General features: G+C 44.5%; 1 protein-coding gene and 1 long non-coding RNA gene across 2 annotated transcripts in view; one reads left to right on the top strand and one right to left on the bottom strand.

Moving 5' to 3' along the window:
• Positions 1-9492, bottom strand: part of TAF2 (TATA-box binding protein associated factor 2) — a 119500-nt gene extending 110008 nt beyond the window's left edge. The window contains exons 1-3 of the mRNA XM_074986732.1: positions 8613-9492; positions 7495-7549; positions 5148-5308 (exon numbers count right to left, since the gene is read on the bottom strand). Coding sequence (XP_074842833.1) covers positions 5148-5308; positions 7495-7549; positions 8613-8665 — 269 coding nt within the window. The 5' untranslated portion in view covers positions 8666-9492. The remainder of the gene's footprint in view (positions 1-5147; positions 5309-7494; positions 7550-8612) is intronic.
• A 303-nt stretch (positions 9493-9795) lies between these two features.
• Positions 9796-14609, top strand: LOC142008444 (uncharacterized). Its single transcript, XR_012644148.1, has 2 exons — positions 9796-10945; positions 12291-14609. It is a non-coding gene; the product is annotated as an uncharacterized LOC142008444 (long non-coding RNA).
• The last annotated feature ends 2082 nt before the right edge of the window (positions 14610-16691 follow it).

Here is a 16691-nt window from a genome sequence, read left to right as displayed (position 1 = left end):
CATACCAAGCAGGCTCTCAATTGCACTGAGGGCTGCGTCCATAACAATACTTTCATTAGAGTAATGCTCAGAATAGTGTTCTACCCAGCAATGCATCTGCTTGGCGTGGTTGATGATTTCAGTGGGACTGTTGTCTCTGAAGCTGGACTCAAGGCTTTCCTGATACCATTCTACATGTTTCTGATGTTCCCCGCATCAGCTGCTACTTGGATGATTTCACATAAATTTAGCCACTAGTCATTGGCATCATGTTGAAAAGTGTATTGTACTTTTGTCCTTGCCATTTGGAGTGCTTGTATGATTTTTTTCTTTAGTGTTTCACTTGTAGATGGTTTGGGCTATGCATTTGGCCTTATGACTGTTGTCAGTACACTGTAATATACATCTAATCAGTCATTGGTCCCGTTTTCCTTCTTCTCAAAGAGTTGTATCATAGATTGTGTTTTTCAGTTGCTCCCACTTCAGCTGGGCTCTTGTGCCACAATCACTGGCGTTGAGGTGCTTTTTGTAGTATGTTATTGTACTGCTGAGAATTTTTTGGTCTGCTATAGCATTGACATTAACACAAGAGCATCCTTTTACGTCAGATCTGTGTATTTTCTTTGATTTAAGTCTACCACTATCCAAGTCTATAGATTGGTAAAATGATTGTTCTGTGAGTTGATGGAGATCAAATGTAGCTCTCTGGAGGGTTTGCTCACTAGCTCATAAGTACAGACAGGTCAGTGCTGAAGAATGTATGACCCTATGTCAAGACTGCTTCCCCACTCTGACACTTCAAGGGCAGAAAGTGGAGGTGCACTAAAACCTTAAAAATAACTTGCCTCTATCGACTCTGCTTCAAAAAAAAAAAAAAAACACCTCCACAAAGTCACAAATTCCCTGACCCTGCGGGATAGTTCACTGCCACCACCACCAGGTGAGAAAACCGCCCCTTAAACTCAGGAAGACACACAGATATCTTCCTGTGGGGTGAACCCCAAGCTTCACCCTGTCTTTGGGAGATAACTTGGAAACAAAGAGCTGTAACCTGATAGCTGACTTTGCTTTAGGCAGGCATTCACACAGACAATAGGACACGGAAATCAAATAACTGCCTTTAAAAAAAAAAGGTAATTTATTTACAGAACAAAAAATAGAAGAATAATCAGGTGGTAAATAAGCATACTTAGCTGCTAGATGGAATTAAAGCAACTAAAGATTATTAATCTCACAGCACAGGGAATTACTTCCCTGGGATTCATCTTAGAAGTTACAGAGTACAGGGGGAAAATAATCAACCAGCCTGAAAAATTCCAGGCCAACTCCAAAATAAACAATTACCTGATATTGTCTAACTAAACATTTCCTTTCTACTTTGACAATTGCCCCTGTCAGCCCCTGTGGGTCCCTGAACTTCCTGGCGGTTCTCTACTGTGTTTCAGAGACTCACAGAGACCCATTATCTGCCCAGGCCTTTCCAGAGGCAGATGTGTCTGGTTTGCGAGCCATCCTCATCATAGGCAAGTCCTGAACGGGGAGGATAAAGCCAGTCCCCTTACAGGCCCGCACCTGCTCCAGTGGAGTAACCTTCTGAGAAAGGGTGGGGAGAGTCCAGACCCGCCCTCTACCCTGGACTCCGGCCCAGGGTCCCTAAAAGGACAAGAGCAGCTGGCAGGGCCTCCACCCCTGCCCCAATGTAGCAACCTCACCCTGGGCCATTTCACCCACCGCTTCCCCATGGTACCTTCTTGCTTTGCTTTGCTTTGCTCTGCTCTGCTCTGCCTCCAGTGCACCTTCCAAAACCTCCCTCCCTGCTACCAGGTGGGGAGCCTTTTATAGGGAGTGCAGGGCATCAGCTGACCACAAGTGCTGATTAGACTCAGCTGTGGCTGATTCTTAACGAGGCCCCCAGCTGCCTGCCTTAATTGGGTTTACCCGGGGAACAGGAAGGCATTACCCCACCCGCCAGTATACCTGCCTTCTTGCAGATACCTGTAGCCCACAGGCAGCAGTCTGCCACATTACATATCTATATTCAGATTACGAGACAACCAGGATATTTTTACTGGATCCATTCAAGCTGCTTAGGATCACTCTCTTCTGTCTGTCTTCTCTGCATCAGCCACAAAAAGACCCCTCAGACTGCAGTTGTTCTCAGTTCAAAAGAATTTCTCTTCCTCCCATTGGTTTACCTGGCCACTCCCCCTACCCCAACCCCAGGTCCTCTAAGTATTAACCTTTACAGGCATTCATTCATGACACCCTATCTCCACAAAGTGGGGGCTTCAGGCTTCCTACCTTTATTGGGTAGGATTTACAAAAGCATTGTGATTTTTTGGAGTGGCCATCCATTGGGAAATCAAAGTTAAGAAAGTAAGCAGATACCACCTATTAACTCTATTAGTATTTAGAGTTTAACTGCCAGAAAACATTCTAAAAACAGCTATGATTGTCTCTGAGAATTATATTTTTGGGACATTGGATGCCTCAGGACAGGACTTACAGAACTAAACAACTTTCTAGCAACAGTCTTGATAACATTTATCTACTCACCAACCCTGAGTAGGACACATTTCTCTTCAGCTGGAAAATACAATGCTATCAACTGCTAAAGAAGTTAAGCTTTAATTGTAAGGAAAACAATTTCTAGCTTTTGTGAAGTTTATCTTTACAAACATAAGATGAACCAAATGTGAACAAATGGAGTGCAGACAGATTACTCACTATAACTCTGCCGCTGCTTTTTTTTTTTCCCAAGCTACAGCTGAGTGAAAACTGAACAAAATAGAGCCAGTTTTCAGAGACGCTATTCAAAATCCTGTGGACAGCCACAAAATATTAAAGAACTATCCCAGTTTCTTTGTCACTGCTTGGGAAAGCTATGAACAGCTGCCTCAAGAGCAGACAATGGAGTTGTTCACTGGAGAGAAGGACCCAAAAATTTAAGTCTTAGAAGTGGGTGATTAGTGGACTCTTTCACAGAAGCCAAGAGCCTGGCAAAAGGAAAAAGGAGTAGAAATCATCATCCTTCTTAACACCAAAGCAGCTGGAGTAAGAGGGAACAGGTCACTCCCACTATGCATATTAGCAAATTCCATTCACTTAATACATCACTTGTGCAAGTTCCATCACTTACAGCAATGGTGACTATAACAGGGGTTTAAAAAGAGCTAGATAAATTGATGGAGGTTAGGTCCATTAATGGCTATTAGCCAGGATGGACATGGAATGGTCAAAGGCTACAGATTGCTTGATCATTACCTTTTCGATTCACTCCTTCTAGGGCACATGGCACTGGCCACTGTCAGCAGACAGAATACCGGGCTGGATGGACATTTGGCCTGACCCGCTATGGCCATCCTATGTTCTTAGGGTGTATTCTATAGGGTAGATGACACACACTTTCACCATGTGTGGTCTACTCCTTGCTCAAAAGAATGAATTATGACAGAAAAGTTTGCTTGTGTAGAAAAGATGCTAGTGTCTATGTATTTGACCATCCAGATGCAAAAATAATTTCACAGAATGCGTCTGCTGATTTTTACCACTATGCCAAGTATCAGCTCTATGACATTAACATGACGGTCAGTTTCATGGTGTGCACAAGATACTGAACAGCAGTGAGTGGATGTTAGAGCTAGGACTAGAGTTAGATCTCGACATCCATGCCAGTGCCCCATCTACTGGATCACACTGGGCAGAGTGGATTTTTCAAGTTTTGGCACAGTTGGTTAGCAATGAGATACTGAACCTACAGCTTTCAAGAATCTAAGTTAAATGCAGCCAAGGCCTGGTGAAATGGTTCTAGAGGTCTTAGTCCAATTGCGCATGTAGATGTGAGACACTACAACAGCCACAATTGATGTCATTCCTGATAGTTCCAGCAGAGAGGCCAAGAACAGAATTGGCATGACAAGAGAACTGTCCTAACTCTCTCCAAAGATGTTACCTGTAAGCTGCTGTCTCTAATGTGGACAAATAGAAGAGAGCCCCCTCAACTACTCCGGGAGGACAGCTCCACCTGTGAGTGAAGCACTAGGCTCTCAGCAGGGAGTGTCAATTTCACTACTCAAAATGCAGAGTTGTGAAATTTACAAGAATGACAAAGACTTGTCATCCCAACCACACCAACATAAGCCTTATCCTCTCATGGAGGTGGCACTATCATGTCAGTTTAGTTGGGTACTAGATCAGCTGGAGCCTGGCTATTGTGCAGACACTGATATAATTAGGTTGACATACGGCATCTTTTGTCAATGTAAGTGTGTAGCATGTACCAGGCCTTAGCCTCTTAACAGTTAATTTTCCAGTAAACTAGCTTGTAGTAGAAAGAGAGTCTGAAACATAAGCCCTGGTAGAAGAGACTAGACAAAAGCAGTGGTCAAGCCTTGCTGATATAAAGCAGAGTTAGCAAAAGTCAGGTTGTAAGAAGAAGCGAAACCCTGTTACAAACATGCTTGCTTGCAAAATTCACAGAACTTGGTAATGAATAGGGCTGGCAATACAAAAATCACACACATTTCTAACAAGTACGAGGCATAGGATACTCATACAAACACACTCAAGATGGGTAGTACCAAAACAGCTTGATACAAGCTTACGAAGAAACCAGTGGTGGTCAAACAGTTAGAGAAAGAGCCAAAATAGCGATGAACAGAGTACAAAGAGCCACATATTATATATTTATATATCTAACAAAGTACATTTAAAAAAATATTTGATGCCATAGCAAAGTAAAGAAAGACGAGAGGGTCCTCTTGCCCATGAAAGCTTACGCTCCAAAAAATCTGCTAGTCTATAAGGTGCCACAGGACTTCTAGCTGTTTTTAAAGAAACTTTAATACAACTATCAGTAATGAAATTTCTCTAGTACAGCACTATAGAAGGGAACAGATCAAAGACTGAAGATTATATTTTACTTTATAGCTGAACTATTAGACTAGTGGGCAAAGCTAGACAAACTCTCTTGTATACTCAACTATTTCATGAAAAATTCAAAAGCAACTGACAAAAGAAACTATGATATAGCTAATGGCTAACTCTTTCTTACAAAGACTGATGTTAACCGTAAGAAAAATCACAAGTCAAAATCTGCCGGTGAAAAAAACACAGACTTATCACAAAACAAGACAGCTCATACACAGAATTTCAAACAAGTTACTTACTGCTTTGACTCATGGTGACAAACCTCCAGAGTTGGATCATTATAAATAAAAGCTGCTTCCAGATCATTGACTCTGACTCTGTATATCCTGCATTGTTTACTGTTCAGTTTGATTCTATTCAGGTTTGCAACCGTGGGAAATATAGTTAGTTCCACATAACCCTATAAATATGTAAAACAATATCATCATTTAATTATGCCGTCATATTAAAACATTCCATATAAATATTCCTTTGTCTATTAATATTTTAAAAGGAACACCAGAATAAAACAATAGCTCTAAATAGTTTTTTGTTCTAAATGAGAACAACCTTTCATAAAAGTTAAAAATGGGATGTTTCTTATAACGAGGGCCCTTCCAAATTCATGGCCTAATTGTTCAATTTCATGGTTTCAGGATTATAAAAAATTATACATTTTCATGATTTCAGCTATTAAAATCTAAAATTTCAGTGTTGTTCTTGCAGAGGTGCTGACCCAAAAAGTTGTGCGTGTGGGTATTGCCACCATTATGTCTCACTGGTGCTTGCAAAGCTGTGTCCTCAATCAGCAATTGCCACTCTCTGGATGCCAAGCTCTGAAGGCAGCAATATAGACTGGTGACATGTTATGATATTGCCATTCTTACTTCTGTACTGCTGCTGTCAAGGCATTACGTTCAGAGCTGGTGCCTGGTCAATAGCTGCTGCTCTCCAGCCAGTCAGCTCTGGAAACAGTACTGCGGACCCCCTAAAATAACTTTGCACTCCCCTACAACTCCTTCTGGGACATGACATGAAAATATTGACCTCCCCCATGAAAACTGCATAACATACTATAAAAAGCACTGTAAAATTGTATACTATAGCATAATATAAGCACAAAACCCAGATTTCACAGTGGGAGACTAAAATTCTTAATACATGATATGTTTTTCATGGCTATGAATATGGTAGGTTACTACTTATAACTTTTGAAAGGTGGATATTCTCAGCCATAAAACTAAGAAAGTTGGCAGTACAACTCAGGTTTCTATAACCTAAAGCCCTGATAATCCTGCAACATAATCCACACATGCAGATTTGTGAACTCTTTCCATGCTCCATTAACTTCAAGTGTTCCATATGGCTGCCAAGGTCGAGCCATTAGTCCATATGAATTCAGGATCAGGGTCTAAAATCTCTACTTTAACCCTTAAACAAACAGTGGCATTAGCTCAAATTGTGATGATTTATTTTTAGAGATATAAAAGCCAATTTTGACCAGAGTGATAAAAATAGATATTTTTGGGAGGGAAAAAGCAAACAGAAAAAAAAATAAGATTATTTACAAAAATTGTATTTTTTATTTAAATTATAATTTTAAATAGGCCTGTGTAAAATAAAATCTGAATGTAACACAATATGTTAAGGCCTAAATTTATTAGAATCTCTTAAAAACTTAAGATAACAGATTTGTTTGGTACTTGTAGCCCAAGTAAACTAAGACGACTTTAATCAAATTCTCGATAAATTAAGGCACAAAATGTTGGCCACCCTGTATGTATACATCTGAAACTTTGTCCCCTTTCAGATGAAAAGGTCCTGCAACAGGCTCTTGATAAAAACACAGAGGCTGGGTCTAAATTAGAGAATTCTGTCGACAGAAAAGATCTGCTGTCTACCCAGCTCAGAGCGGCTACACACTTAAAGCATTCTGTCGACAGATTCTCGCCAGAACTCTGCATTTGCCTCACCAGTATTATTCCTCAAAAATTTGAGGCATAACAATTGCTCCACAGAGTAGTCGACAGAAGCGCAATGGAGACACTTCTGTCGACAGAGAGGGCTTCCAGTTGCTGGGCAGCCCCTTTGCAGAGCTGCCGTTTTGCTTTCTGGCCCCAAAGGGCAGTACAGTCTGGCAGCTCTCTGTCAACAGAGCAAGTTGTCAAAACAAAAAAGCAGTCCAGTAGCATTTTAAAGACTAACAAAATAATTTATTAGGTGATGAGTTTTCGTGGGACAGACTCACTTCTTCAGATCATAGCCATACCAGAAGAAGTGGGTCTGTCCCACGAAAACTCATCACCTAATAAATTATGTTGTTAGTCTTTAAAGTGCTACTGGACCGCTTTTTTGTTTTCATAGTATATAGACTAGCACAGCTCTCTCTCTGTTACTTAACCGAGTTGCGTACAGATGCAATCTGTTGACAGAGATTCCGTCAAGATTTCCCTGTCGACTGTGGCTTCTAGTGTAGACATAGCCAGAGAGTGCAAAGAAGATGCAGACCACATGCAGCTTTTATGCAGTTATGTTTCCTCAAAAAATAAAGAAGAAAATCTTGGTTTTGGACTTGACTTTTAGTATTTTTGCAAATAATGTACTTACTACAACAGACTTTCTCTGAAAATTTATGTTGTTGATGCAAACTACCTGGTGGGTTGTGCTGGAAAAAACAAAAGCATTTAAAATAAGGATATAGACAATATCATTTCTCATGTTTCTTTAACATAGTTCAAAGAAAATCTTAGTTGAACAATCTTTATGTCAGTGTCTACATACATATTGTATACACATTCAGTATGTAAATATATATCAATAAATAAATGGAGAGAATGGCTCTGATGTATTATAAACGTGAATAGCCACATACCATCAATGAAATGGGAACTGTACAGTGCATCCCAAAGGTGACACTAAAACCATCAATATGTGAAACGTTAATTATTAGAGTATATAATCAATAACCATAAACCTGGTGGAGTTCTACCACTGCTCAGCTGCCAAAGAGTAAGACTGGCTATCTCCTGCTATAGGTCTCAAAGGTACAAGTGCTGGAGAAGGACAGGGGACGGGGTATAAGGAGCAAGAATTTCTCTTACAAGTTGACTCTCTCACCATATACGTACATCCTATACATGAAACAGGAAGACAGACAGCTGTGTTATGAGAAACTGCACTTTCTTCAAATTCTGTGCAGGCAGACCTTTGCATGCCTGCAAAGAACATGCATGACTGAGCCTACAATAATTTTTGCCACTGTTTACTTTAGTTCATACTACAGAGTACACACACCCATGAAACAATTAACAAAATTATATTCTTCTTCATGCACAATAAACAAAATTGTTAACTAAGTTCTGGCTGAAAAAAAATATTTATACGTTAATTACAAAGCAACAGTTATCCTTCTAAATATTAAACTGAATTTGAAGAGTAGATAGAAAAAAAAAGTACAAGAAAATTGTGTACGTTTTATATTGTACCTATGGAATATGGCACATGAATGTTTAAAGAGTAAGATTTGAGTCTAACTGAATGTTCGGCAATAATTTCAAAGCATCTTTAAAATTACCCCAGTTTCATTTGGCTTGACTCAAAACCCTCCTTTAAAGGCCAACTTTTGGTGAGCATACAGCCTATAGAATTAAACTTGCAGATTACAAAATAAAGAGAATGAAAACTAATCTCAAGCACATAAAAGAGATAAAAAAGTCAATACTTATAATTTATAAGGTCTTGGGCTCTCAAATCCCTTGTCACCTTTCTTCCTATTCATCCTGCACAGCCGCACAGAACTGTTGAGTCAAATATGCATCAGTATCATCCTCATTAGAGGTCTTTGGATGGGTTGTTTGGTATTTCCCCTTGTCAAGTTCCCTTTCATCACTGTTCTCTCACCAGCCCATCTTGCTCGCAAGATTCAGGCATGACCAGATCAGAGATGCAGCAGTTATAAAGGAAACAATATACGGTCTCTTTATAGATACTTATGTACCTGACACACAGTTCTCTTCCACAGAAGCAAGGAGACGACAAATCTCTTGCCTCTCACTGTGGAAGCCACACAACCTGAGCTCCTAAGAGCAGAAGGAAAAGAGGTGTTGCGGGCCTGCTGCTCAACAGGTGTTGGAGGCTACCGGGAGAGGTCTGGCAACTACTGATGGGGAAGGCATGCTCTGCATGGGCAGTGCGGGCTGCGGGCCGGCTGCTAATAGGTGGGTGGGAGCGAGCTGCTAAGGCGTTCGCTACTTTTTGGCGGGAGCGAGGCTACCGCCTCAGCGCTCAGGGATGGGGGCGGTGGCTGCTGCCGCCGCTGCCGGGAAAGCAGGGATGGGGCTCGGCGGGGGCTGCTCTGCGGCTCCTGCCGGGTGGGGTCAGGTGCTGTGGGGCGCGGCGCGGCGGCAGCCCTGCGCGAACAGGAGCTGCTCCTGACTTGGTGGCGCCGAGGCGCCTGAAGCTGCTCCGGTTCCTGGCTGGGGAAGCTGCGGCTGCTGCGCAACAGCAACGTCTCTCGGGGACTGTAAGGACGGCTGGGCCCCTCAGTGCAACTCCGTCCCAGCGCCCACCGGATCCACTCCACCAGAAAAGCCGGCAATAGCGACGGCCGCCATTTTGTCAGTAACCTTTGACCTTCCGGCAGTTGAAAGGTCAAATCCGGTTTTAAGCATTTTTAAAAAAAAAAAACTCCTACTTGCTATTAGGGCGGGATCTGCAAGTGCCTGAGCGAGACGGCGAAAGGGAAGCGCTGGGCGTAGGGGGGAGAGGGGTGGAATCAAAAGTATAGAAAGGACCGCTTCGGCCAGAAGGCGCATGCGCATCTCGCCGCCAACAGGGGAAAGTTCTCCCGTGAGACGAGCCTTCGGTCGCGCGTGCGCAGTGTTTGTGTTCTTCGATTAGGCAGGGGATGACGGTGGGGTTTGCTGCGTGGGGTAAGGCTGTAGGCGCGAGCTCACTCCTCCCTTGGGCGTCTCACAGCAGGTGCTGCCCACCGGTCCAGGAAGTAGTTGGAGAGGATGGGTGTCAGGGTTAGTTCCATGTCCCAAGTTTATGGAACAATAGTGGTACAGTAAAATCCCGAGATAGGGGTGCTCGAGTTGCACTTGTATTGGGTTATTGCGGCTCTGGGCTGCCTGGCACTTAGGGGAGCTGGGAAACTGACCAGCGCTGCTGTGCTGGTCAGTTTCCTGGCTCCTGTCTGGGCGGCAGCCCACTCGGCCTCTGCCACTGACAGGAGCGGTAGCTGAAAGTCAGGCTTTTGGCTGCCACCACTGACAGGAGTGGAAAATCACTCCTGTCGGGGGCAGCAGCCTCCCTGCTTCTGTCAGGGGCAGTGGGAGTCAGGCTGCCACCACTGACAGGAGCAGGGAAAGTTACCAGGGCAGTAATGCTGGTCAGCTTCCCCTCTTGTGAGCAGCAGGCAGCCCAGAGCAAGGCTCTCGGCTTCCCGCCACTGCTACGCAGATCAGTTTCATGACTCCCTGGGTTAAGGGAAATCGGTTACTTTTATTTTCTTATTAAAGTTTATGAACAAGATGGCAGCCTTCTTGACTCCATTTTGTTTTATATGGAGGCCAGAGTGCAGAGTCATAGTAGCCTCAGGTTTTTGGCGGGAAAAACCTGGAGCTTTGGCGAGAGTTGCCAAGCAACCAAAAGGCTATATAAGAAGGATGTTTAGAACCTTCTGGGTCTGTCTTAGTTGATCCATCTGTCTTAGTTGAAGCTGGTCACCTGACAGGGAAATTGGGCTCTCTTCTAGCCAAAGGGAGACTGAGGATCTTACTATCTTTTGGCACCCTGTCTGGTGGCAAAGTGGAATAGTCCCCCAGAAGATAGTGAGACTCAGGCTTGGTTTTGAAATTTTGTTGTTAGGTTGAATAGTTAGACTTACCTGCACGCACAGAACATTTTGTTACAGGCTGTCAGCACGCAGGACAATGAGCTCAAGAGTAAAGGACTGGAAGAACGAAGAAAGCAGAGGAACAGAATAGCAGAGCAAAGGCATCGTCTTTATTAAGCAGAAATCCATCTTACCTGATACTCACGTAAATCCATCTGGGTATGAGAGACTATGCTGGGGGAGGTCTTTATAGTTTTCTTTATTTAACTCCTAATGACAACCGGATATTAAGTTTAAGTGCAATAAAGTGTCTTGTTGTTTACCCCATTCTGTGTGACACATGCGATGATAGAAGTGCATGGGGGGGGGGGAGGTCTGAAACTGACCATCAAATTAATAATATATTTCACCCAGAGTTTTGGTGAACACCTGAGTTACCTGAAATTTGACTTATGGAGGGTTGCACAAGCATGCAACCTCTGTGTAAATTGGGGGTCTACTGTATATATTTGTGCGTTCCAGGACTCTCAAATCCCCTATCAAGACTGTTCCCTACTCTGAGTGCAGAAGGTGGGGTTCAGCAGGGTACACATCCAGTAATCTGTGGCACCAGCGGTGGAGACGATGGACTGCATAACACTCCAGCTGCACAGCTAAATAACCTGGCAGATGCAGCAGCCCAAATCTCTGCTGCCCAAGTAGATTGGGAACGTTTATATCTATGGCTACATGAGACTCTGGGGCACACAGGGAGTGATGAGCTGGTGCGGCAAGCACATATCAGGGGGTGGCCTATCACTCACCAACAGGCCAGAGACCTGTTGCAAGCCTGTACTATCTGTGCTAAAACCTGAAAACACATAGCTGAAGGACAACGATTTGGCAGACCAAGAGATGGGAAAACACTATGGGCAACCTGGCAGGTTGATTACATTGGCCCACTTCCTACTACCAGGCAAAGGTGTAAATACCTCCTGACTGGAACGGAAGTTGTCTCAGCAATTGGTTTTGCATACCCTGCCCCATTGGCAACAGGACTTTCCACCATAATGGGACTAAACCGCTTAACAGCAATTGTCCCTGTACCCCTGAGAAATCCAGTCCGACAACAGCTCACACTTTAAAAACAAAGTAGTACAAGAGTGGGCTACTAAGCATGGAGTTCAATGGACTTACCACCGCCCTTGCCGACCCCTGTCCAACGGCATAGTCGAGCACTGGAATGGGCTGTTAAAAAGCCACTTGAAGCCCACGGATAGTACTTGGGAAAACAGGCTGGATGAGGTGGTGCAGCGACTAAACAACGAGCAAACCCCTACAGGCAGTCCAATCAGCAGAGGATTCTTCCCTACAGGGAAAAATTCCTCAACTTCGGCTGCACCACTCAAGGACTCCAAATCTAATCCTGGAGATACTGTTGTAATTAAACACCCTAGTCTGGGAACACAGACTCATGTACTGCACTCATACAAAGGTGGGGGTGTAGACTCTAAAAGGGAACCAATAACCATTACCAAGGCTTGGATCACATCCAAGACCGGCTGACCTTGTGTTTTCTCTCCAGAAAAGAAGGAACCACCTGGAATGCACACCTCCCTGGGAGGAAGCAAGGCAACGGCCACCTGTAACATCAGTACACACCAAAGAACTTTAATGTATATAATATATGCATGCTGCTAGATGCCATATTAATACTAATAGACTCTTAGTAATTGCTATAGGCCTAGTTGTGTTGTAGCTACCTTCAACCCAGATGACAGCATGGCACCTGAACTCCTCGTCATCTTCCTGACAACCTTGCTGACCTCTGCTACACCTAAGCATCCCCTCAGGAATGCCATCCAGTCCATCGTCTCCACCGCTGGTGCCACAGATTACTGGATGTGTACCCTGCTGAACTCCTCTACCACATTGGGAATTGAGTTTGTCCCTCTGAACCTGAATGATTGGTGGGACAAGAGCAACATCTTCTGGTGGGGACCAGTCTGTTTTGATGACAGCGACATCCACTCCTACCTTCGCCACAGCCCCTGGGGTTCATGCTGTGATAGGGTGAACTCCTACATGGATAAGGAATCTAGTTCTGGTTCTAGTTTTGTTATTGTACCCCATAACGGGATGAGGCTTGCTGGGATTTGAGTCCCTGACAACCTTGTCGTTCCGGGTGCTGGGAGGGTGGAACTGAATGTCTTGCTTGTAATTCCTCGGAGTGGAAGCCATCGCGTGCGAGGAAGCTCCAAGGTTAAGCTGGGCCCTTCCATCCCGTCCTCCTAGCCAAGCTGGTGTGGGTAGAGGTAACCGGTTTAAACTTTCGTGGAACTGAGTGTCTTGCTTGTAATTCCTCGGAGTGGAAGCCATCGCGTGCGAGGAAGCTCCAAGGTTAAGCTGGGCCCTTCTGTCCCGTCCTCCCACCCACGCTGGTGTGGGTAGAAGTAACTGGTTTGAACTTTCTGGATTAGACCATAATTCCCATCTGCCTTCCTGTCTAATTGTTCTCTGTCTGAGTGTCAGCAAGGGATGGGTGGGTCTCAAAGTATGTAGTACTGGCCCAACAAGGAGGAGTTTGTGCTGTAATTAACCAATCTTGCCACTTTTAGGTAAACACTCAGAACAGATTAAACAGGATGTATCTGCCATCAAAGATGCAGTTAAAATCTTACATGCTGTAACTAAGAATGGAAAGATCTCATGGTTAAAATGGTTAGCTCAACAATTAGAATTTTCTCTTACTCCATTCCTGCATTCTATTGTAACCACTATTTTGATTGTTCTTATCATAGTAGTTGTGTTTTGTATAACACTGTGCATCGTCAGGAGACTAATTGACGTGGCTATCTCCTCCACGAAAATCCAATACATGGAGCTGACAAGTGATCCTAGCCAGTTCCGCGATTCCCCACGTACTGATCGGATCATTGGGCACTTTTAGACTTCCCCCAAGGAGGGCAAAAGGTGCTGGCATCACCACCACCTTGCGTTCTGGGATGTAGTGTGGTGCATCAGGGGGTGGAATGTAGCCAGACAGAGTCTCCCCCTTACAAGCCAGCTTGCTCATTGCCCCCCCTCCACTGAGGAGCACACAGGGCACGGAAATGGCTGCTGACAGCACAGTCTTTGATGCCCTCATTGAGGCCCAGATATGCTAGCTTATCGTGACCCTGAGAAGCAGAAAGTACAGCTAGAAGGCTAACAGGCCAGACTGTCAACATGAGAGGGGGGGGTGAACCCTCAAGAAATCACCCCAGCTGGCATTGATCAATATGATGCACACACAATCACCCAGAAGGGGACGTGCCCCGCCCGCACAAAAGAATGTCCTGTACTCCTAAATTGCTTATCTCTTGTCTTACAAGTGCAAACTAAGTAGAAATGCCCTTGTAACAAACTGGAGTCACAAAGACAGACCAGTATGATCTGGCACTATAGATAAGAAAGAGAATACGTAACCCAAAAGGGGTATAAAAGGTGGGTCCAGCAGAACTCTAACTTTGAGTGCATTTCAACCAACTACCTGCTGGTCGGGTCAGGTGATTGCCTCCCGAGGTCCACAACTGGGGACGCCCAACCTCGTATTCGTCTTTCCGCGGAATTGAGTGACCGATCCGGCTTGGGTACGCTGGTATCGAGAGACGCAGAGAGGGTAAGATACACCCATGCTAGGTCTCTGACTTTTTTTTTTGTGCACAGCTAAAGAATTAGAGCTCTGTAACTAGATGTCATTGTGCCAAGATATCATTGTGTTAGATGATAACAGATATCTTTGTATTGGATTGTAACGTAACTTGTTAACACCTGTACTTTGCTAGCATATAAGAAGTAAACAATAGCCTTTTGTAACCGCACGCTTATAACTGTAGCTTAATAAACTTGTAACTAGTTAAGATCCAAGCCTAACTATTTTGTTAACCCTTTTGTCACTGCAACACAGCCGGCACAACAAAAGAACTTTAACCGTTTGGTTACTACAGCCTGGCCGTGGGTGAGTGTGCTAGGAGCTGCCTGCTCTAACAGTAAAAAACTGGGTTGCTTAGGACCCAGGGGAGTACCTCACCGCACATTACCTGGCCACCGGCTAACAGGTGGCAGTGGAGGAGCAAATCAGGAACCCGGCTCCTCCCCCCCGCCAACAGCATGCTGCACACCAGCCACTGCTGGGAGCTGTGGGTAGGCACCCCCCAACTACCCAAGGAGATGGGAGGAAGAAAGCAGCAGGCTCACCACTGGCCATGGACAGTACCACTTCCTCTGCTCCCAGCCCGGGAGGGGTTTCATCCTCCTCTGGCTGCTGCCCTGAACCCACCTGCCTGGCTGGCACTGCTTAGCTGCTGCAGCCCCTCTGGGCATTGTGCTCAGTAGTGGCAGCCAGGGGGAGAGTGGGTAACTCCACTCCAACCACAGCAGGGAACCACAGTCAAAGGGGGAAGAGAGGTGGACACTCTTCCACCAGCTGTTTGCTCCGCCATCCCTTGCTGTTGCCACCACTGCCACCAGCTCTGAAGCACCCACCCACTACTGCTGCTGCTGCTGCCTGGACCACACCATCTGCATGTGCAGCGGGGCAGGGGGCACACCAGCTCTGCGCCGCCACCTCATACCTCAGCAGCTGAGGGAGGGGGCAGCATGCAGAAAATCTGAGGCAGGTAAATCCTGGGGATGTGGGGGTGGGTTGGGACTGAAGTGGTTAACCAGGGGATGGAGGACAGGTTTGCAGGATGGCAGGGTAAAGCTTAATGATGAGGGGGTGGATTTGACAGCTGAGGCAGGTAAAGCCTGGAGAGGGGGGCAACAACTTCCTAATGGATATAAATGTGCGTATTGCTCTTAAAATAGGGGTGAGAGTTTGGTTTGACTATAGAGAACGGTATTGTGTTCATGTGCATTGGGGCTCTTGATGTATTGATTTGGTAACCAAATTTGAAAAAATGGCTCTTCTTGCTTTCAGTTGCAGATCCTGGCCATGGGTGACCCTGCCAGGAGTATGGGACTCCCTGCGCCATTGCTTCAGGCTCACTGGAACACAAGTCCACTCACCACAAGGTGTTGTTGCATTAACAACAGGTGACCTCCCTTCCCTGCTTTTTTTCCTCCTGCTATATGAACCTTGGATTCTTATTATCTGCTGCAAATTTGAAACAGTCTTACCCACAAAAGCTCATTACCTAATATGTTTGTTAGTCTTTAAGGTGCTACAGGATTACTTGTTTTATATCAGTGATGGGCAACCTAGGCTAGCGAGTGGGCCACCCACCATTTCAGTAGGCTATCAGATTGTTATAATTAAGATGGTCTCCTGTAATGGACTGGTATATGACCTTTTTAAGTGCAGTAGTTGGCAGTGTTTTGTGTGATCCATTTGTGAATTCAGGAAGTTTTCATTATATTAAATATTATGCTACTGTGCTCAATTACAAAAGGAGTTCACTGAAAGCATACTACCCCTATTTTTTTCCCTAGCACTGAAAGTTATTTATTTTTCCAGTAATCTCTTGGTCATTAGTTTGATGAAAATAGTTGCATATACAGTATAACTGACATCTTTTCTACCGTGTCTTCAACTTTCTCTTTCCAAATATAGGATTGTTTAACTCCAAAAGACAGCTCATGTGGCAGTCTGCTAAAACTGATCAGCAAACACATAATATTCTTAATAAAGTCAGCTGACACTATGCTCATTAACGAGTGTTTAGATAAATCTGATTGATCAGTTCCTGGGCTTTGTCTGCATTGCCAATTGAGCAACAAAAATCTTGACAGGCACAGGTACCTAAACTTTCCCTTCCCACCAAAAGACAAACGTTTGCCACAGTAAATTGGCAATGTAAATGGCTTTTTGGTGGCAGTAGTGCTCTCAACCCAGCTCATTGGAGGTGATTGTGGAAGTATATTGTTAAGCGTGAATAAAAGCATGCCTGACTTTCAGCAAGACAGTTATGTCGCTAAAAGTGTTTAGTGCAGACAAAACCTT

The sequence above is a fragment of the Carettochelys insculpta genome, chromosome 2 (assembly GCF_033958435.1).
Source record: "Carettochelys insculpta isolate YL-2023 chromosome 2, ASM3395843v1, whole genome shotgun sequence".
Taxonomy (NCBI): domain Eukaryota; kingdom Metazoa; phylum Chordata; order Testudines; family Carettochelyidae; genus Carettochelys; species Carettochelys insculpta.
Note: the sequence above shows the minus strand (reverse complement) of the source record. Positions and strands in the feature narration are given on the sequence as shown.